This window comes from Bolinopsis microptera, chromosome 2 (assembly GCF_026151205.1).
Source record: "Bolinopsis microptera isolate Bmic1 chromosome 2, MBARI_Bmic_1.0, whole genome shotgun sequence".
Taxonomy (NCBI): domain Eukaryota; kingdom Metazoa; phylum Ctenophora; class Tentaculata; order Lobata; family Bolinopsidae; genus Bolinopsis; species Bolinopsis microptera.
Window position 1 is genome coordinate 11,199,525 of NC_087073.1, and position 23,407 is coordinate 11,222,931.

Sequence of the window (23,407 nt, forward strand, 5' to 3'; positions counted from 1 at the left end):
TGCACTTTGTAACACAAACCCAGAGATGTGTTGTCATGTATAACAATGAATCCCATGTAATGAGCTGCTAACAGATAAGACCCGAATAAGAGGGTGCCCGTCTCTCCCTCTCTCTCTCTCTCTTTGAACAGCTTCAAATCAAATTACATTGCAAAGCAGACAATAGCTAATAGGATGATAAGGTGATGTCCACGTGACTTATAAGTGATGATTGTCCAATGAAATTCGAGCATTCGTGACATGTGTAACTGGATATGGTTTAACAAGTGACTACAGGCCAATTGCAGGCTGACCTGTTCTTCAAGGAATACAGAATCAAAAATAAAAAGATAACACACTTTGAAGGCGTGCGAGAAATGAAATTCTCACGTTTGTTTGTACCGCTTAATTAGAGCAAGTATCAATAAAGATATCAGTTGTACTGAGTACTAAGCCCTACCTTCATCATCGTATCTGATCCACTGTGAGCTGTGAGAGTAACAAACAAGTGTCAGCGTAACAATAATCAAGATCATCTTCACGTAATCATTTCATCTCCACCTCATGCTATGAGTAGGCCTATTGAATATTATCAGTAGTAGATTATGAGATTTGATAACAATTATTAATATTAAATCTAAAATAGCTAATAACTTAAAAACTTAAAATTAACCGTCTGCTTCAAGTGGGCAATACCATACTCTAAATACAAATTATCAATGATTTATTAAAATTTTCAATGATTCCTCCTCAGGCGCTATACAGAGATAAAACCATGTGATCCAACATGGACTCACAAAACAAAACCTGGACAGTAAATTAAATTGGGGTTTACTGTGTATATAGATATATCTATCTTCCCTAATATACCAAGCCTCTTCTGAGAAATTATATAAAGAGGTCCACTGTCTGTAGCCTCTCAAGTGTCTCTTACCCCCTCAGAACCTTAAGCTTAGTAACACGTACTGTGTCATATTTTGATGGAATAAAGCATGATATGTACTCAAATCACCACAAAATTTGATAAGAACTATGATAAATCACATTCCTAGTATATATTATATATATTATACTGCACAAGATAATAAACTAAACGTTTGGGGGTAAAGAAGAGGCCTAGTTGCCGGAACCATAAAGGTACCACTTTAAGGAGGCGCCGTATATAATATAGTTTTAAACTATTTTCACAACTACAATTAAATACATTTATTGAGAATTGTGTAATGTAACGCAATGGAAGTATTTTAAGCGGGCATATCCTGTTCAAACCCAGGATACTTGACATAAAGAATTTGGTTCAGTAGGTTATTCAAGCAATACTAAGTAAGGAAATATCAATATTATGAAATTTCAGTTCAGGAATATCATCAAAAGCAAGAAACTGCAGAATTTTAAGTCCCTATACTAAACTAGCTAAAAAAGGGGGAAAAAATGGAAAAAAAGGGGGGGGGGGGGGGGGGGCAGGGGCATAATGAAGGGCCCTGCTCACAGGGGTGCCATAGTGCAAAGAAACTGCTACTGACTGCTGCTGACTGCTGCTAACTGCTGCTAACTGCTGCTAAATGCTACTAACTGCTGCTAACTGCTGCTGTCGCGCGCGCGCCATTTGAACTAGCTTACTCCTCAATTTAATTAGGATTCTCTCATCACTGGCAGCCTGTGATTTTTGAATAGATGATAAGCTTAAAACAAAGTTTATTAGTGCTTTAAAAGGACAGTTTCCAAAAGCACTTTACTTTGCTGTAACGTCTAACAAGTTTTTACACATAACCATGTGGCGGTGGATGTTTCAGTATACGACTTGAATGAAAGTAAGGGATTCTGACACACTTTTGATATCTTAGCAATGTAATTAGTTCAGTTGTGCCAATCCTTGAGTGAGCTATGGATCCTGTTAGGTCAATGCAGAATGCAGTCACACCAGTATAACAGATGGAGAATACAATATAATATATCCAGATCAACGTGTATTATAAACTACTTTATACACAGAATGGTCAAAATCTGATTGCTTCCACCACGTTCAACATTTCATCCAGCCAAGTAAAATGAAACCGTCAAAAATGTAATACATATTCCACTTCTAAAATATTAACTAAACCACTTAAAAATTGGCCTTGTAGCTATAAATTTAAGTTTAGACTCCCAACATCTACAAAGTTATTTTGCCCCTCTGTCTCCCTTGTAATCTAATGTGAACTAAACTTACAAATTTTAGCTAATTTTATTTATAGCGGCTCACAGGAGGAGCAAAGTGCAAAGGAACTGCCACAAAATGCTACAAACTGCTACTAACTGCTACTAACTGGCACTAACTGCTACAAACTGCTACTAACTGCTGCAAACGGCGCGCGAATGCACGGGGGCGATTGCAGCAGTTAGTAGCAGTTTGTGGCAGTTAGTGCCAGTTAATTTGTAGCAGTTAATAGCAGTTTGTGGCAGTTAGTGCCAGTTTGTAGCAGTTAGTAGCAGTTTGTAGCAGTTTGTGGCAGTTTCTTTGCACTTTGCTCCTCCTGTGGGCTGTGCACTAAATGTATAATCTCTACTTGGTGAACTATCAAATAATTTTTGACTTTATGCCTTGTTCATACAATTTTAAAATTATTTTTGTTCGCGTTCAGCGTTATTAATAATGCAAACAAAAATAATTTTGTTTAATTAAGTTTTATGGGACAACCAATATATTGGTTGTCCCATAAAACTTGATCGGCTAGGCTTAGGGTTAACAAATGATTATATTAATACTTGCAATCCTGAATTCCTTCAAAAATTGTTTAATACAACTATTTATTACCAAGACGCGCGCTGAGGACTCGACGACAGTCTTTTATGATATTTGGAACAAATATTTTACGAGTATAACCCGTTAAATTATGCATTACGTTATAATTATTTAAATTTACTTTGCATTTTATTTAAATTAAATATTTGGAAATATGATGTTGAAGGAATTCACCGTTTTGACGCGCCGCGTACGGCGTAAACTATTATTTAATTTTGATTTTGCAAAGCAACAATTTCAATAAATTGTCATTGCACATTGTCAATCAAAATATAATGAATTTCAATTTTTGTTTTACTGTATTGAATTTTTGTTTTGCTACTGCCTGTTAGTGAAACAAAAAGGCCATATAATATATAAGAAATTGTATATTTTGAAGCGTCATAGGGGCTCTAAATATATTTTTATTTGACAGTGTTCAGTTGCAAATTGTAACACGGTCTAAAAATTTTTGGATGATATAATTAATTATTGCGTTTGGTGCCGCGCGATTAAATCTTTAAACGTCTGCAATGAATCGAGCGCTATAAAGGGAACTGTATCAATTCGATCCTGTAATTCACTTATTGAATAATTGGTGAAGTATAAATGATTTTTCGTTCTAATCAGTTGCTTCCATATGACTAATTTGCAATGAAGTTGATTATTGATTATTGATTACCACGATTCAGAAACTGGAATCGCTTCCTTTTTGGGATGTGAACACCCTGTAGGCTGTAATTTTTAACATTCGTTTATAATTTTGAAATGTAAATATCTAGGTCAGCAAAAGTGTGTGCTCCAATCATGGTATAGTATAGTAATTAACCATTGCTTATTATACAGCACATTATACAGCACATAACAGGGGCATGCAGCAGCAGGAAATGTGGTGCTTACAAAATATAATAATTATATTGAAGCATCACCAATTTTATTTAATTCTAAAATGCATACTGAGTCGAACCCATCTCCAATTTTAACGCACAACCAGGGGCCAGGGCTCTAAGCGCATGGGACTCTTTTACCAATTGAGTGTGAAGTGGCATTAGATCGACTTTTGCATAATTCATACATCAGCTGGCTGTTACCCTATGCCTTGGTTTTAATGTCTTTTTATACATATAACAAAATCTTAAGTTAATATTATACAAGTTGATTGGTAATAAAACATTAATTTTTAAAAGAAGTCTTTTATCCACTGCAAAATGCAAACAAGCTGTTCAGGTGAGTGGAATTAAACAGACATTAAACATTAAGTTGTCAGAGGGAGCACTAACACTCCCGTCTAGACTATACAAGGAGTGAATATCACGAGGGAGAACATGACTGAATAAATTCACATCGTTAATAGAGGGTGACATTTTGCATGACTGTCTGGTATGCCATACCTACAGAGTATGTATAATTTGCTGATAAGATATTCTGTTTTGATGTAGCCCAACTGCTGTAATTGTATATCAAGCCTGAGGCGACTTAAGCTTCATGTGTATGGTTACACAGGATTACACAGCAGATTTTCATAAAATTTGTTAGTCTGAAGTCAGTTGATTATGACGAGACTGCAATGGATAGATACCTTAAATTCAAGAGAGTAGGGTGTTGTTACTAAGAGGGTGAGAAATAGCAGTTGTTAAACCGTTGCTTTAACTTAACAACTTGCTCCACAACCTATGTTCAAAATTCAAGGGTAAAACTGTACCAGTTTCCTAGCAAATAAGGTGGTTATCCAAGATCAGCATCACATTATCATCATCAAGAACAATCTGATAGCATAAAAATTAGGGAAGGTATAAGACAAATTGTTAAAAAAAAGTTATGAGCTCTCACACAGCCCCCTGTAAATGATAACCGAGTAATGCACATTGATCAGTCTGATCACATGGTTGCTCTTTTGGGATACCCTGTAGGCTGTATCATTACCATCAGAAGAAATCTTCACTTTAATGATGAATCTCTCAAAAGTTTATCGAAATTGCCTGATTCACGTACTGTAGTTCGAAATGCACTCTAATTCGACAACTTAAGTTCACCAGAAATCATCCCTGTCGAACTTTCGGTACGTGTCGAACCAGGTAGTGTACTTAAGTTCGACAAATAGTATCTGTTTGTGATCGAAGGGCTATTGCCGGGTCCTTATCATAAGATCACATGGTTAAATGGCAGGTGCACGAGATCAGAAATTTCAAAACGTTTAGGTAATCTTAAAGACTATTTTCTGATATCAAGCAACCAGCGGTTGGAAATTTCAGAACCATTCAGTATAATCAATAATATTTATTGTCATTCTCCTACTTTACAAGCGTACGTTTTGTACAATCTGGATCTATAAAACGGAGTTTGAGTTACCTGGGGTCGCTTAGTCTACCATTGTGCTAACTAACAATTGAGTCTAAGGTCAGTTAGGCAGCAAATTTTAAAATAGTTATCATATAATCAATTTTCTCAATCAGCTCCCAATAAAATTACATAAATGACAATGTGCACATTACACACATTATTTTTTTGACTTTTTGAGTTAGAACATCATGTCCTTTAATATTACCGTTACTTCTGGCTCACGGAACGTTATCAAATTTCATATGCGACTCAAAATTGTTCGATAAAAAACTAAATTGAAAGATATTCTGAATTAAAAATTGTATCTTTATGAATATCTTTCTTATTCAGTCGAAGTTCTCTTGTCGAACTTTAGTACGCGTCAAACTAGAGTCCAGGTAGTGCACTCTAGTTCGACAAAGTCGAACTTTAGAGTTTGTCGAACTACAGTGCGTGTCGAACTAAAGTGCGTGTCGAACTAACGTACGTGTACCAAATGGCCTCTATGCTCTAATTCAATATATTATGATTGTAACTTTAGCTTAATCTGTATCGTGACATATTCTTCAGCTTACAATAATTACATCATTACTATTACAGGCAGTATGGTCTCAAATGTTCTCGTTCACAGAAATCCTAAAGACCCTGTCTCCAAAGTGTGAGTACACTTTCGCTTTCACTTTCACTTTCTGCAATATTTTATGTGCATTATACTCTTATATAGTGTGTTATCTTACTTAAATAGTGCTATTATTGATGATGAAAACTCTAGTTATTGAATCGTAACATCAGCATTGCTATCATTTGCATAGTACACTCCACCCATAAATCTTAACACATAACTATTAACGTACAAGACAGAAATAAGCTGGTAACCTTAGATGAAAAATGAATTGAATTTATGGAATTCCAGATATTTTGTTATAAAAGGTAATGGATCTCCAGATCTGGTTGTACACTTTTAAGTACGTTTTTATGTATAAGATAAAAAACTAACATAGCACCAGAAGTATACAACAGTTGCTTAATATGCTTATTCAGCTTGAAATAAGTTTTATAAAAAATCACTCTCCAAGAATATATTTATGAAACGTTATATGAAATACGGTGTAATATCAATTGCAATTAGTGTAATGGTCAGAAGCTCTGTCCTACTCATGTGCTAATCATGTGTTAGTGACTTTATTAATGATATTATTCAATGTTTTCTTACCGCATTTCATTATAAGGTCAGAGAAATGTGGATGGAAAAAGTTGTAATTTACATCATGAAATGCAGATTCAGCGTGAACAAACATGCATGAAAGTTTGGCATTTTGTCTATTTTAATAATTTTTGCTTGAATTTACATGATGACACGACCATCATGCTTGAAATTTTTGCCGTGATTTAATTCTTATCATTTGACGTAACAGAGGCGAGGCTCGAGACGGTTTTGCAACAAAAGCTCTCATATTTTCTTTGTTTCCGTTTCCTTTTGTTTCTAATAAGTATGACTATTTTCGATAGACTTCGACATTCACCCAACAAATTGTGAGTAAATATTTTGATATTTCAGCCAATTAATCGTTTTCACTTTTGGTTCACTTTCAGGTTGTAATTTCGAATAAAATCGTACCGTGATAAAAACCGTATAAGAAAAAAGATTCAAGTATAATTGAGGTTTTAGTTTATAACCATTACGAAAAATATTCGTAAGAGATCATAGCATAAGTTTAACTTTAAGTTCTTACCATTAGTCATAACAAAAAAAAATTTTTTTTATTTCTGTCTCCTTATCCCATTTTAGGAAGTTTTAGGTGTCTCTGTAGAAGTGAAACTAGAAGACTCTTAAATGTGCCAAGAAAAAGGGTAATAAGCTTATTAAGTAAATGTCAACGTTAACATCATGTCCCTCTAGACTGTTAAAGTTATTAGGTTATTGTCTCTACCTAATAACTTGTCTCAACAGAAAATGAACTCAGTCATTAATGTGATGACTGAGACATCAGGACGCTCGTTTTAACTGTAATACTCACAACCAATGTGGGAATGTATTAATGGATAATGCCCACCACTAATATTAGATCACATGTCAATCTATTGTAAGATCAAAGTAAGATCCACCACCCCACCACTAGTGTTTTGTTTTTATAATGGATTGCTTGACACAGTTACCAAGTTAGGAACAATAGCCCCTTTACTAATATCAGAACATTTGTCTCCTCCACCAATAGTACTATTACACCTCTCTAGTTTACTATCACTTGCTCTTCTTATGGCTAACACAGTTTTGGGATGCAAGGAAAACTTTAGTGAAAAATAAAAATACGAAGCGAATCAAGCATGTGGGCGAGCACGTGACCTTGTTTGTTGTCTGCTTATTATTTGCTCTTGTTTTCGTGAGCTGGTACACGTGTTATCTTACACGATGAGAAAGCTGTAGGTCGGAAGAGTCACGTGACCTGCTTCTGACATTCCCATTGGTAATAGTGCTGTGAAGCAGTATTACTTATTAGTGTGAGATGTTTCAAGGATCACACTAATTCTAAAGTCGTGTATTTATTAAGAAAATGATAAAATCGTCCTCGTGAGTTAATGTTTAGTTGTATCCACCACCGTAATGCAGCAATAACACTCCTGCCTGTTCAGTCTTAAATCATCTAATTTTGTTGGAGGAAAGATAGAATAACTTAGCTAGTGTGGATTGTTGCGAATTAATTAATATAAAGTATTAAAGTTAATAAGTTAACCTGTTCACGCTGGTTGACTTCTGATTAATAAGTTATTAATACTAGGATTAATTAATAGGATTATTAAAGGTTAAACAGCTAACAATTTAACACTGCTTAATTCTCAGGGAGAAGAGCGACAAGGCTGCTTCCAATTCTTCTCTAGGATCAGATCCACTGGGTACGTTAACCAAATATCTTAGACAAATTACCTAGCCACAAGACTTATAATCAGATGAACTTTAATTAATACTTTGTATAATCTTTATTCTAACCAATCTAACTGTACTTTGTATAATCTTTATTCTAACCAATCTAACTGTACTTTGTATAATCTTTATTCTAACCAATCTAACTGTACTTTGTATAATCTTTATTCTAACCAATCTAACTGTACTTTGTATAATCTTTATTCTAACCAATCTAACTGTATTTTGTATAATCTCTATTCTAACCAATCTAACTGTCAATCTCACTGATGAAAAGTTATTTGGGAAATGGGAAATGCTTTTAGTAAGACTGTTAGAGTGTTAGAGATTTACTTTAGCAAGACTCAAAACAGGGTCCTAAAACATGCTACCAGTACCAGAATACGCAGGTCACTGAGTTCTCACATAACTAAATGACTGGCTAGTAATTCCAACTGTTAGGTAGTTGGAATTACCAGTCAGGTAGGTAACCTAGGTAACCTTACACCACGTGTTTCACACCACGTGTTTCACACCACGTGTTTCACACCACGTGTTTAACACCTCGTGTTGTTTCAGAGCGTGTAAAGCAGATGGATGCCAGCATGCAGGGCTCAGTCTACAGTGACAGTGGTATTTCCTGCACTTCCTCATCACGACACCCCAAACCGCCGCGCGGGGAGGACGAGCTGAAGCACATCAACAGGTTTGATTGAAAGCCCCTCGCAAGGGGAGTGTTTAATGGATTATACCAATGGAATTATTTATTGTTTACATCATAATCAGTTTACAAAATAGGAACCCCGATGGGCACTCCTGAAAATATAACTTTCAGAAAACATAAATCAAAATTAAATCAAAAATGAAGTCAAATGTGATAAATCGTAACAGGATGTACGACGCGTACGAAACAGGCAGTGTGAGGTCCCACAACACTTCTAGGTCGAACTCCACTTACAGATCTGCAGGCGATATTTCTGGTAATTATAAGGACTGTTTTAATGTTTTAATTGGTATTTTGGTTCCCTTCAGTCTGCTAGATAAATAAAAATAAATCTAAATCTGGGTATGGGATGCTCCATTGATGTCATAATAATTTAATTGTTGCAAATATGTGTCAATCAAATTGTTGGATCCTTTTGTATGATTTAAATCTTGACAATCCAGTACTTCAGCGTCTGTTTCAACCTTCAAGCCGTTCCTGTTCACAGCAAGCAAGGACATCAGCAATATTGGGAGTGAAGACTCAACTCCATTCGAGAAGTGAGTACCACCATATAAGGCCATCACGTGTTATCTACATCTGCCAGTTTGAAATAGATTGGTTCTCATTTGAAAAGCACATTATTGCATTTAAAATGTCTAGTGATTTATTATAATTCGACATTAGAGTGACAGTACACTACTTGATGTGCTAATTTACAGGAAGCGTGGAGATTATTGAGTACTAGTGTAACCCGTGCCTACGGCCGGGACTTCACTATCGCAGTTGAAATGCAAAAGTATAAACCCGCCTATTATATTCGGAAACACACATTACATTTTCGTAGTTAAAACTGTGCGAAAGTATGAACTCGCTCTGTCCAAACACACCGCAATTTAATTCTGACTACCCCTCATATATCTTATAGTAATACTTGATAGCCAATCTTGCGGTACACTGCCAAAGTACATAATTATATGCAAATCTGTTATGGTGGGAGAGAGAGCGAGAGTGGTAGATAGGGAGAGTACGTGAGACACTTTAGTATCACATTTGGGTCACAAAATGATCGATTAAACCGCTTACAACCGGCCGATTTAAAAAACCTTACTCATTTGACTTGGTCAGAGTTTTATCGGCACTATAACGAAAAAAGCAGCCCCGCAACTCTTACCGTTTTCTTGATTAAGCCGTTCGGAAATTACACGCTCCAGAAATTTCAACTATTTAAACCATTTAACCAGATAAAAATATCTGTATCTGATAACCGCTAACCATACCATGGTTACCAAGGTTACCATGGTTACCATAGGATTGATGACAACCAACCTTTTTAGCTTTTAATACCTGTCGCAAAGTAACGCAGAGTAACGCAAAGTAACTTTGTCCCTGTTCAGGTTTGTAGAAGTGTTGATTACTACGATGGCACCCCAGAATAAAGGAAAGCAGCCTGTATCCCCCGGCTACCAAGACGACACTCATCTCTGGGCCATCTTCTCCTCCTCGAGACTCAATCTAAAAATACCTCCCGATCAGGTTAGAGATCTTTTGTTCACGCTACTTGGGTGGCCTAGACAAATCATTCAATCAGAATGATTTAAGTTCCCTTTTATTAAAACTCTTTTTAATTAGATTCAGTTAAATGAGCCATACTATCCAACAAATTGAACTTTTTATGATTTCAACAGAAGCCAAGAACTACATTTAGATATAAATGGGTATTGTTAAGACGCCCCCCTCCCCCCAACACTCTCTATTAGTCATACCCTTCCCCCTCCCCCCAACACTCTCTGTTAGTAACACCCCTCCCCTCCCCCAACACTCTCTGTTAGTAACACCCCTCCCCCTTCCCCCCAACACTCTCTGTCAGTAACACCCCTCCCCCTCCCCCCAACACTCTCTGTTAGTAACACCCCTCCCCCTCTCCCAACACTCTCTGTTAGTAACACCCCTCCCCCTTCCCCCCAACACTCTCTGTTAGTAACACCCCTCCCCCTCCCCCAACACTCTCTGTTAGTAACATCCCCTCCCCTCCCGCCGGCCCGCCGGCCCCCCTCCCCCAAACACTCTCTGTTAGTAACACCCCTCCCCCGCCCCCGGCCCCCTCCCCCAAACACACTCTGTTAGTAACACCCCTCCCCCTCCCCCCAACACTTTCTGTTAGTAACACCCCCTCCCCCGCCCCCCAACACTCTCTGTTAGTAGCACCCCTCCTCCTCCCCCCAACACTCTCTGTTAGTAGCACCCCTCACCCTCCCCCCAACACTCTCTGTTAGTAACACCCCTCCCCCGCCCCCAACACTCTCTGTTAGTAACACCCCTCCCCCTCCCCCCAACACTCTCTGTTAGTAACACCCCTCTCCCCCGCCCCAACACTCTCTGTTAGTAACACCCCTCCCCCTCCCCCAACACTCTCTGTTAGTAACACCCCTCCCCTCCCCCCAACACTTTCTGTTAGTAACACCCCTCCCCCTCCCCCCAACACTCTCTGTTAGTAACACCCCTCCCCCTCCCCCCAACACTCTCTGTTAGTAACACCCCTCCCCCTCCCCCCCCCCCCAACACTCTCTGTTAGTAACACCCCTCCCCCTCCCCCCAACACTCTCTGTTAGTAACACCCCTCCCCCTCCCCCCAACACTCTCTGTTAGTAACACCCCTCCCCCTCCCCCCAACACTTTCTGTTAGTAACACCCCTCCCCCTCCTCCCAACACTCTCTGTTAGTAACACCCCTCCCCCTCCTCCCAACACTCTCTGTTAGTAACACCCCTCCCCCTCCCCCCAACACTCTCTGTTAGTAACACCCCTCTCCCTCCCCCAACACTCTCCTACACTGTCAGGTACGTACAATGAGGGACTGGTTCTACGCGTCCGAACACGAGTCCAAGGACCTGACTGTGGAGTTTATAAACAGCGTCCGGGATCTGATAACACATCTCAGCAGAGAGAGACCTCTCTACGGTCCTTCCTGGATAGCCATCATGGACCACAACTCTAGGGAACTGTTCTTTAACCGTGTTACTGGTGAAGCTAGGTTAGTACAACTCTAGGGAACTGTTCTTTAACCGTGTGACTGGTGAAGCTAGGTTAGTACAACTCTAGGGAACTGTTCTTTAACCGTGTGACTGGTGAAGCTAGGTTAGTACAACTCTAGGGAACTGTTCTTTAACCGTGTGACTGGTGAAGCTAGGTTAGTACAACTCTAGGGAACTGTTCTTTAACCGTGTGACTGGTGAAGCTAGGTTAGTACAACTCTAGGGAACTGTTCTTTAACCGTGTTACTGGTGAAGCTAGGTTAGTACAACTCTAGGGAACTGTTCTTTAACCGTATGACTGGTGAAGCTAGGTTAGTACAACTCTAGGGAACTTTTCTTTAACCGTGTTACTGGTGAAGCTAGGTTAGTACAACTCTAGGGAACTGTTCTTTAACCGTGTTACTGGTGAAGCTAGGTTAGTACAACTCTAGGGAACTGTTCTTTAACCGTGTTACTGGTGAAGCTAGGTTAGTACAACTCTAGGGAACTGTTCTTTAACCGTGTTACTGGTGAAGCTAGGTTAGTACAACTCTAGGGAACTGTTCTTTATCCGTATGACTGGTGAAGCTAGGTTAGTACAACTCTAGGGAACTGTTCTTTAACCGTATGACTGGTGAAGCTAGGTTAGTACAACTCTAGGGAACTGTTCTTTAACAGTGTTACTGGTGAAGCTAGGTTAGTACAACTCTAGGGAACTGTTCTTTAACCGTATGACTGGTGAAGCTAGGTTAGTACAACTCTAGGGAACTGTTCTTTAACCGTGTGACTGGTGAAGCTAGGTTAGTACAACTCTAGGGAACTGTTCTTTAACAGTGTTACTGGTGAAGCTAGGTTAGTACAACTCTAGGGAACTGTTCTTTAACCGTATGACTGGTGAAGCTAGGTTAGTACAACTCTAGGGAACTGTTCTTTAACCGTGTTACTGGTGAAGCTAGGTTAGTACAACTCTAGGGAACTGTTATTTAACCGTGTGACTGGTGAAGCTAGGTTAGTACAACTCTAGGGAACTGTTATTTAACCGTGTGACTGGTGAAGTTAGGTTAGTACAACTCTAGGGAACTGTTCTTTAACCGTGTGACTGGTGAAGCTAGGTTAGTACAACTAGTGGTGTATTTCTCTAATATTGATCATGATATATGATGTATGATGTCTACACCATGATTGGTATTTCATCATCAATCATCATATGTCATTAGAACGTGTGCTACATAACGTACTCTCTATCTACAGCTTGTTGGTCTGGTCTCCTAGCTGTGCTCTCTTTTTGCTGTAGCACTCCGGCCGCACTGCAGAATGTTAATTAAATTGGTTGGTATGCAGGGTCCCACATCGCTGTATCTGATCCGCTTATTAAACGCGTCTGATAATATTGTGTTTTTGTTAGTCTTTTGGAGCCATGTGAACCCTTATCAGCTTATCTGGTTCACTTTAGAGAGATTGGAATGCGTTGGTTTACCTACTGCTCTGGCAGGGTTTAATAAGCCTATTGCTTGCTAATTCTCCATTTCATGAACACTGTGCGTTACGTCCACCTCTCGTCTGACACTGTCGCTTCTTCGTGTATATCGTTCAGTGAAGCTTTGTGTAGTAGTACTTACTTCAATATATCCAGTGAAGCTTTTGTAGTAGTACTTACTTCAATATATTCAGTGAAGCTTGTCTTTCATTTTATACACTTTAAATAGACCTCGTCCAGGAACGAGGGTTTCTAGCGAATTGCGACTGAGTGCAAAGCTATCATTGAGGTTATGCTTTATTTTGCATTAACTTAAACTGAGTCACCATGGTGACCGTTGCCAGGATGTTGCCCTCTTCTTGGGTGATCTACCTTTGCTTTTATTTAAAGGAGCGCGTTCCACTAAGCCCTTGCGATTAAATGTGATTAAAATGTGCCCATTTCGCAATTCTTCTGCAGGAACAATTCATTATACTGACGCAAAATTGCGGTAAAACTGTCCTATATTTCAATTTAGTGTTTAAATACTCTCCCAAATTATATTTTGGGTATTTCTGACTTTGTTCCTGTGTGAGAGGCCCTACAAAACCCTTCTTAAAAATCACAATATCTTTAGTTTCTGCTTTACATCAGGTCATGTGGTCTTTGCTTGAAATTCTCGCTAATTACACAAGTCTTACTTTCTATGTAGCACAATGAATCTGTAGCTATGATGCACCAGCACCCGCTCTTTTGATGAATGAATAATGATATTTTCACATTGGCACTGGCAAATGTTAATGAACTCCCAAAAATGGCTCTCCCACATCTTAACATAACGAAAAATGTGTGTTATAAAAGTAATATGAGAAATGCGAACAACACAATGTGGGTACTAATGAATTAAGACATAGAACAACTTCACCGACCTTCTTCTGAGGAAACTGAAGCAGATATCTGAAGTAAGGTAAATATCATTCTAATGTTAATCATGCGGAACAGTCATGAGTCTTGTACAGACTCTTCTGAGGTAACTGAAGCAGATATCTGAAGTAAGGTAAATATCATTCTAATGTTTATCATGCGGAACAGTCGTGAGTCTTGTAGTAGACTCTTCTGAGGTAACTGAAGCAGATATCTGAAGTAAGGTAAATATCATTCTAATGTTCATCATGCAGAACAGTCTTGTAGTAGACTCTTCTGAGGTAACTGAAGCAGATATCTGAAGTAAGGTAAATATCATTCTAATGTTTATCATGCGGAACAGTCGTGAGTCTTGTAGTAGACTCTTCTGAGGTAACTGAAGCAGATATCTGAAGTAAGGTAAATATCATTCTAATGTTCACCATGCGGAACAGTCGTGAGTCTTGCAGTAGACTCTTCTGAGGTAACTGAAGCAGATATCTGGGACTACCAGGGACAAAAGGATTTCGCGATTATTAACAGACTATACATTAAACTATACATAAAATTTGTCGCAAATAATGGGAAAAATCGCGATTGCGTATATGCCGCGATTTCCTTTTGTCCCTGGGGACTACCCAGTACCCTCTTCCTCATAACCTTATCTCACAACATGGCCTTTTTGCTCCACGCGTTTAGTATCGCTCCGATTTATGACTTACATTATACATACCTATAGTCAAAATGTATACTTCAACTTCTGAGAGGTTGATTAGAGAAACACCACCCTGAAGTTCAACTGTTCAACACTTGATCCTTCTATGTCCAAGTCAGGAATGGTGTGAGGTTGTTTCCAGCCCGCCCATTTCAGGGTTGCAACATTCGTAGCACCTTCGTAGTCCCCTCCTGGTAAATTTTTTCCAACCCAAACTTTTACTCCTTCTATTCTGTAGTTGTTAACCCTATTGTAGATTACTATCTTTGATATTAGGTACACCTTTTCCAGTGTTACCATCCACCATGCTGAGCTTCCTTGCGTGATTGTATGGGTGAAATCGTTCACACTAATAAAATAAACGTTGGTTAAGACCGAAACTTATAACCTAATATAATTTTATAACCTTGGTAAACTCATCGTATTTTTGTGAGGGGTAAGATTAGGGTTCACGTGACAGCTCTCAGCATTGATCAATCAAAACTCGAGATAGCTCTCGCATACATTGAAGCAAATTTGGTTCGTGTCCCCTCCAGTATCTATATCTAGTTGTTATTCAATGTCTGGTAAACTTACTTATTAACTACACCGTTGATCGCTAAATCCGGGCGATTGTCCCCTCCTCCTCCGTAGTAAATATCTACTTGACTGGCAGTTCCCTCTCGAGCAACGTTCTTGTAAAAGTCTTCGGCTGCTGGGAAAGTGTTTTTGAAAGCAAAACTGGAGACAAAAATATTAAATAGGGTGTCTCTTAACGAAATGTTTATGTCAGCGATTATTATAAACATCAAGACACACCGTTAGCCTGTTGTTTGTATTAGTTTCGCAGGTTGGTTTTAATATTATCTATACCTTGGGAAATGTATAGAAAATACAGGAAGATGGCTGCAATCTTAATATGATTCAGTGTTATCGCAGGAACAACCAAGTTTGGCATTTTCCCGTAACCTTCGATATTTTGACCTTGTCTTTCTTTCACTAGGTGGAGTTAGGTTAGTGACAACTTCCTGTTACCTCAGTTATTTCATTTCAGTCATAATCGGGATGCTAAACACTGAACAGCAATCACTCAATCAGATCCCGATTGCTAATATTTTATGGACTGACTAATATGCTATATTACATATCGTTATCAATACAGAAATTACACGAACTAAGGCAAAACTCTATTCACGATTAAAGATATAAAATAGAAAGCCTGTATTGTTGTTTCATAAAATAGGACCCGATGCCAGGAAGATTTACAACAACAAACTAATATATAAAACTGTGTCTCTGTGAACTGTAAACGAGCTCTCACTCAGGTCGTAGATATAATTATATTGAATTTAATAACTCAAGCCGGTAGACAGTGAACTTTTACAGGTTGTTGCGAACCGGAGCGAGCTTGGCAACACCCAATAGTGGAGCTCTAAGTTAATGTTGTTGTTTAAGAGATCCGCCACCAGAATTGTAAACTGTCCAACTGTCCAGCTCTAAGTTAATATTATTGTTGAAGAGATCTCTAGCTGCTACATAACTACAAACTTAAGGAAGTTGAACCCCTAGGAGTTGCTCAGAGCATGAGCACTGTCAGAGTATTTGTAAGCTTTATAACGAGGACTAGGAAACTCTCCAACAGACCCTGCTCTAAGTTAATGTTATTGATAAAAATCTCAACAACTGCAGCATAATCTCTGTCTCATGTCGTAACCATCGGAAGGAACAACCAACAAGCAAATAAACAATTTTGAAATAGGAATCGTTCAATCGTTTGTAAGTAGGAATTTTACTAACGAACTTAATATATTTTGAAATTTACAAGGCTGTATCATGTACTGTGTCATCTTAGCGACCCGACCCCCCCCCCCCCTCCCCACTATTATTATTTTACGACGTATCTGGACCGGAGATGTCGTGCCTGAAAACAAGGTTTGCCATCAAGGTACAGGACACTTTAAAACCAGAGGACGCTATGGCGGAGGGGGGGGGGGGTACTCGGACTGGACAGTGCAGCTGAATCATACGAAACAACTCTATAAACTGAAAGCAGCAAACTGTTGACCTCGCTAGTGTTAGACTAGGTTCTCAGCTCCCGAGCAAGTAAACACAAAAGGCAAAGATCACTATTCTGGTAGTCTTGTTGGGGATGTTGATTTCCTGAGTTCATAGGGGTAATGTTATGTGTTCAAGTACTAATACCATTTGCCTTCTGCTATCAGTGGCTTGTCGGCGTATCCTTCTTATTTGCGTTAGGTAGTAAGATCACAAGTACTTTTTATCTCAACACTTATTTTACTTCGGACATTCCAACAGCCACATTGTTACACAAGTGTGTAACCAGCCAATTACAGGAAGCCGAAGGATTCAATTATACATTAGGCCAGTGACGGTTAAGGTAGTGTGTACCATACTTTCTTCGCCCGAGACTTTGCTGCAATGGGCAGCTCCTCATTTAACCCTCACACCCGATTTCTCGAGTATTTGGCTGAGTGGACCGGGGGGCTGCATAGACCACTCAGGATCCTTAGCTGAGCGTCGACGACGCTCACCCCACGGCTAGTGACAGAGTCGGGAATCGAACCTGGTACCTCAAGCAATACCAGGCGGATTAACCAACTGAGCCACTAAGCCGTTGAGTTTTACTTACATCACATGAGTCTCGCTTCAAGTTATTGGCTGGTCTTTCTGTAAAGGGTGTTCTGACTAGTGGCCTAATGGTGTCTCGTTTGTCCCTTCGTCCAAGTCTAAAGTAGACTTTCACAGTGCTAGAATGTGTAGTAGAGCTGGAAAATAGAGATCATGTTATTAGTCGGTCTCATTGTTAACAGGTGATCTGACCAGTGACCAAATCGCTCCTAGTTTGTCTCATGGTCTAAACCCAGGAATCAGGATGTATGAACCTGTTTAGGTCTGTATATAATACAAGCCAATGATTCCTGTCCGAACCAGAAATAAAGCTGAATTACTGGAATTTGTTTGTAAGGTAGTGAACAGTGAGCAGTCTGGTTGGATTAACCTCGCTAAACAGTTTATTAGTTCGCATTTTGTAGTAAGAGTCACTTCTGATAGTAAGATACTATCGGAAGTCAAGACTTCAAGTATTGGTTTTTAACTAATTTTAAATTCATTTGTTTACGTTATTCTAGTAGGATATCTCTTGATGTTCTTATATTTGCAGGTATGGAGTCCCGAAAGATTTTCCCACTCTGAGCGAGATGGACGTATTTGGACGGACAATTCACGAGATGTTCTACAGTGTAACAACAAAGGGTATCAACCACATTACCATCCCACAGTTTGATGATATTTGTAACAGCAAGAAGTACAATTTCGACCTGAAACAAGAGGAGAAATCTAAACTGATGCGCTCCATTGTCAAGTAAGTTAATTGATAGCGGTGCATTATTCCCATGATTGTTAGCTAGTCCTGGATTATAAATGCTTGTCGTGCATCTCCTGAAGTCACTGCTTGCCTTTAGGTCGTGACGTTAGTGGTGTGAACATTTTACTAACATACTAAATAATAAAACAGTACGAAGTACAGATTTGGAGGTGTAAAAACGTAACGCGCGAAAACGTTTTGTATTAACAAACTATCCTAAAAGACATTTTGATTGACAACTCGCGCGGCGCGTCGACCATTCGAAATGCGCGTTATATGTGAAGCACATGGATTTTATTAAATTTGGTTCCTTGTTTCTACGGCATCGAAATTAGCTAATGGATTGTGGGTTATATGACCACCGGTAACCTTAGCGACTCAAATTTAGGGCCCCCACGATGTGCATGTGTCTTATCTAGCTACAGTTGCGGTATATTATTTGTTTATCGTTTTAATTCACTCTCTCCGCTCCCTGTTATATTGTGTCTATATAACGTGTGCGTGTCATAATTCTTGAACTTGAATCTTTTGCTCCATCTAGGACCTTAAACGAGGAGGAAGTCATCTTCTACGAAGATTTTGTACCAGTCGGAAGAGCTCTCTTGTTAAAGTGGTACCGACAGCAATATCCAAAAGGGGTAAGACACTGATTAGCATTTGTAAAACGCAAGTCGGAGATTTTTATCAGAAGAGCAAATTACAAACATTTCTGATTCACTCTGTGTACCGTGCTGTGACTGTAATTTGTTACTGTGTATTATTGCTTGATCGATCTGTAGTGAATCGGCTGCCCTTAATTAACAAATTGCTTCATACCGTGTCTGTGTACTTTTGAAACATAACATTGAAACAAAACGTTGAGCTATACGTCTGCAGCTCTTTGAAGTACGTTAAGTCTGTTTATTGTTGCTTCATGGGTTGATCTAGTTGTTTGTTAATTTTAAATTTGCAACTCTACTCTCTCTGAAGCCTTATAAATGTAATTTTACACCCAACCGTAACCTTAACTTTATCCCTATAAAACATAAAACTACCCCAGCCCAGTTTAAAAACGAGTAATTATGTCTGTTACTCAATTCCTCTCTAGTCTGGTCTTCATTGCTTATATCTTATATCTGATAGATTACGATTCACATACCTACTAGCTCTGTCTAATTAGGATTCTGACTTTCTTTTTATTTAATTGCTGGACGAGCACAGCTTTCTGCTATCCTTTGCTCTGAATTATCCTGATTTCATTAATTTCTTTCTTTAGGGCGACTGGTTGAAGTTGAGTAGCAAGAGGTACGGTTTCTTCTACCTCAATAAAATGACTGGCGAGACGACGTTCCGACCTGCTCAATACGAGAGGTAAACATATTCTTAAATTATTCAATTAAATAATCAATTAGTTAATTTATTTATTTGACCTTGCCATGGTTACTGGCACGACAAGGACAACAACCCAACTTGGACTTGCAGAAGCTGCTATAATGACCACAAAAAGTCCTAATAAGATTCTAAATGTTATAGCTTTATTAAACCCGTGTCCTGGTACTGGGGTGATAAAAGCACTGCACGGTATCGGTAGTCCAGCCCCAGGAGCACGTGGGCAGGTTGTTGCCATGGTTACAGGAGCACGTGATGGGTTGCTTTAGTCACGTGACGGGTTGTTATAGCCGAATGGTCGTTAGAATGGTCGTTAGACCGCCCAATATCTTAAATGTGCTCCTTGATAAAGGTATCTAGCGTTTTCACCACGTCGTAGCGGCACCCGTCCTGAAAATCGTGTCAACAAATGTCAACACTTCACTTTCCCTTTGTCCTCTGAAAATTCCGACGAAGTCACGTTCAACATTCTGATTTATGAGGGAGCAAGTTTTACATGAATAGCTAAGCATGCCAGCATGAGCCTGTTGTTAACTTGCAAAGACCAACTAATGTTATCTAATATGTATTAGAGGTTCTAGAATCTAGAGGTGCCATCAACTATCCAACTTAGATGATTTAGAGTTTAATTGTTTCGAATCGAAAGCTTATTAATTAATTAATTTTCAGTCCTATGGACTGTTTGCTTGTTTTCAGAAGACATTATTATACTATATTGATGTTCTGTTCAGGGAGCAGTTGTCTTTGTATCTACAAGACACACTAAAAGAGGTGGAAACACTGAAAGAGACAATAAAGTTCCAAGAGGAAGAGACCAGCTCTGCTACTAAACAGCTGAACAATGTTACCAAGGAGTGTGAGGAACAGGTATTTTAAATATCCTAAATCTAACTGTTGAAACAACACTGGAGGTTTATATAAAGTATAAACACCACCGGGAGGTTATTCCGACCAGGTGGACGTACGGTTAATTGTAAGGAAATCCAACCAACAACTATAGACCTGGATACTGATGAGGAGGTTTCTTTTCTTGCAGTGATGAAGATGTGTTTGAAGTGTAGAAGTTAGAGTAGGCCCAAATTCAGTAAAATATGCGCTGTATTTTAACAATTCATTCGGTTGCCGAGTTGAACTTCATTTGCCCGAGTATTCGACTTCAATAAGGTAATTTTCGTATATATTTACACCCCTACACCGTTTTGCGTATTAAGCTGTCAACTACTATCAAATGTCACTGAGATTGAGATTTTGGCTGCAAGTAAGCTTGGTCAGCGACTGATCAGTAAATTAAATCTTTAGTCAAATTTAGTGACAAATCTGTGATTTAGTGACAAATTATTTGGCTCAGAATCGAGACGGCAGTATTTTTAATTTTTGTGTATATATGACAGTACTGTAAATGCACAGTAGTTTTAACAACTTACCCAGATTTGTACCTAAATATCGTTAAATGAGATAGCGGCGAGATTTATTCGAATTCGATGTAATATATAGTAGTCAACCGTTTAGTTACTTCACTTTCAGTTTAAGCGTTAATAAATCATTCGTATTAATTATATGCCAATGTCATCTTTTTAATACACATTATGTGGTTACAAAATGCACCCTAATTTTGATGATTACATATTTTCAGGGCGAGGAAGTCTCCAGTTTAAAGTCGAAAATTATAGAACTGGAAGATGAATTGAAGAGCGAAAAAAATGGATATGAGCAATTATTAGAAAAGGTTAAAAGTCACTTTATTTTTTGGAGCACGTACGTTATGATTCTCAGCGCATTTTATTGTGATTAATTATCCAGAAGTCAGCTGCACGTGACTCAAATACCGATATTCCTCAGTATGACAGCACTGCCACGTGACTCAAATACCGATATTCCTTAGTATGACAGCACTGCCACGTGAATCAAATACCGATATTCCTCAGTATGACAGCACTGCCACGTGAATCAAATACCGATATTCCTCAGTATGACAGCACTGCCACGTGAATCAAATACCGACATTCCTCAGTATGACAGCACTGCCACGTGACTCAAATACCGATATTCCTCAGTATGACAGCATTGCCACGTGACTCAAATACCGATATTCCTCAGTATGACAGCACTGCCACGTGACTCAAATACCGATATTCCTCAGTATGACAGCATTGCCACGTGACTCAAATACCGATATTCCTCAGTATGACAGCACTGCCAAAGCCTTGGAAGAAAGTAGAAGTGAAGTAGACACCTGGATGAGCGCTAACTCTGTGCTACAAGCCTTAAAGACTAAAGTAGAGGAGGCGTTAGAAGAGAAAGTGAAAGAGATTCTAGCCTATGAGCATATGGTAGAGGAACTGAACGGTGATGTAGAGGTCTTGAAGGACGATATTGCTAAAGCTAACGCTTTTGCCAACGCCAAGGATTCTGAGCTAGCTGGTTAGTTTTCTAACTATTTAATATTGATAATATAAACATTAATAACTTCTTATAACAGTTTAATATTGACAATATAAACATTAAAAACTTCTTATAACATTGATAATATAAACATTAATAACTTATTTGTCGCTGTTGATATGTTTATAATCCTATGTCGTGATTACTATAGCGCCCTCCCAAGCACTTGTACTGAACTTGTCTTATCAACCAGTTAGAGCTAATCTCGTCCATGACCTTAATCAAAACGTATTGTAAACATATCATATTGAACAGCCTGCTGAAAGATCATTGAGTGAGTCACGTAGCTCTACATGATTAAGATAAATATTATGCTATTTGCGTTTTAAACAGGTCTACTTGTTGACCACTTGTCCGGTGAGATGAGCTAATCCACATGATTCTGTCAGACGTATTGCGGAGCTATTGACATTTACTTTGTCTATTGCTGCGTCTTTTGTAATAGAAATTTGTAGTTGTTACCCAAACCGATCAAGGAGCACCAGACATGTTTGCTTTTAAGAAATTAAAAACTAACAAGATTGCCAACTTAAAAAGTAAGTAATGGTCGCACTACTGTAACCATGTAACCAGTTCGTGGTTTTCTGTCGTCCAAGAAATTGTTACAATTTCGGCAGTACAATTGTTACAATTTTATAATTGTTATGAGGCACAACACTGAACTCTCCCCTTCTCAAGGGCTCCTGTTTGACTACGAGGAGGAGAAGAAGGCTCACGGGGAAACAGGAGAAAAGTTTAAGGATGCGGAAGAGGCGCTGAGTTCCCAGATCAGAGAACTGGAAATGAAGCTTTCTGTTGGATCTGAGAGCAACAAGTCCTTATCATCTACTACCGAGCAGCTCCAGCTCAGCATCGAACAAATTCTTGTCATCAAAAAGGTTTGTTTTTCGGTCTTCTTCGCGGACCTCGTTTTAATGGTTTTCTTGGGGACTCAAATTGTGTTCTGTTAGTGTTAGTCGACAAATCACAATTTTATAGTTTGATGCTGTGAGTTGTGCAAACTCTTACATCCAGCTTGAATGTTAAAATCATACTTGTATTCAAGTAATCATATTTGTATTTGCCTTTCATTAATATTTGACCTGTTAATCACCCTGCATAGAAGAGGATGAATACTGAGAATTTAATTAAAATATGACTGTGTTATAGTATCCAACTGAATGATGATAACTTGTTCAGAACCTGGAGGGTAAAGTCAAGGAAATAGAGAAAGATATAGCTGAGGAAAAAGAAAAGAATAAAGAACTGACCGAGGCTAACCAGACGCATGAAAAACGCAATGCTATGATGGACTCTGATCTTAAGACCTTTAAAGAACAACATCTAACTGCTAAAAACAAGGTTACTCGATCATTTAAATAATAATAATAATGGCATTCGCCATTATATTTTATATTCATAAACTTCTGTATTTCTGATAAATCCATCAAATACCTGCTGCTCTTAACAGGGTTACCGGTTAATTACAGTTCAATTTAGGTTATT

General features: G+C 38.6%; 3 protein-coding genes across 5 annotated transcripts in view; 2 read left to right on the top strand and 1 right to left on the bottom strand.

Moving 5' to 3' along the window:
- The window catches only part of LOC134826206 (semaphorin-4A-like), a 33,406-nt gene extending 32,846 nt beyond the window's left edge, over window positions 1–560 (bottom strand). Inside the window, exon 1 of one of the 2 annotated variants that reach the window (XM_063838493.1) lies at window positions 440–560. In XM_063838493.1, coding sequence (XP_063694563.1) covers window positions 440–515 — 76 coding nt within the window. In that variant the 5' untranslated portion in view covers window positions 516–560. The remainder of the gene's footprint in view (window positions 1–439) is intronic. The other variant, XM_063838494.1, reaches the window with a different exon arrangement.
- LOC134826208 (uncharacterized) overlaps window positions 1–23,407 on the top strand; it is a 76,569-nt gene that overhangs the window by 34,084 nt on the left and 19,078 nt on the right. The window lies entirely within an intron of this gene.
- Window positions 5,527–23,407, top strand: part of LOC134826205 (uncharacterized) — a 32,814-nt gene continuing 14,933 nt past the window's right edge. Inside the window, exons 1-15 of one of the 2 annotated variants that reach the window (XM_063838491.1) lie at window positions 5,527–5,717; window positions 7,899–7,951; window positions 8,538–8,664; window positions 8,850–8,938; window positions 9,134–9,221; window positions 10,059–10,197; window positions 11,501–11,694; window positions 17,909–18,109; window positions 18,654–18,750; window positions 19,368–19,462; window positions 20,212–20,347; window positions 21,114–21,206; window positions 21,664–21,901; window positions 22,601–22,800; window positions 23,102–23,263. In XM_063838491.1, the coding sequence (XP_063694561.1) occupies window positions 5,665–5,717; window positions 7,899–7,951; window positions 8,538–8,664; window positions 8,850–8,938; window positions 9,134–9,221; window positions 10,059–10,197; window positions 11,501–11,694; window positions 17,909–18,109; window positions 18,654–18,750; window positions 19,368–19,462; window positions 20,212–20,347; window positions 21,114–21,206; window positions 21,664–21,901; window positions 22,601–22,800; window positions 23,102–23,263 (1,965 nt within the window). In that variant the 5' untranslated portion in view covers window positions 5,527–5,664. Of the gene's footprint in view, window positions 5,718–6,413; window positions 6,593–7,898; window positions 7,952–8,537; window positions 8,665–8,849; window positions 8,939–9,133; window positions 9,222–10,058; window positions 10,198–11,500; window positions 11,695–17,908; window positions 18,110–18,653; window positions 18,751–19,367; window positions 19,463–20,211; window positions 20,348–21,113; window positions 21,207–21,663; window positions 21,902–22,600; window positions 22,801–23,101; window positions 23,264–23,407 lie in introns of those variants that run through there. The other variant, XM_063838492.1, reaches the window with a different exon arrangement.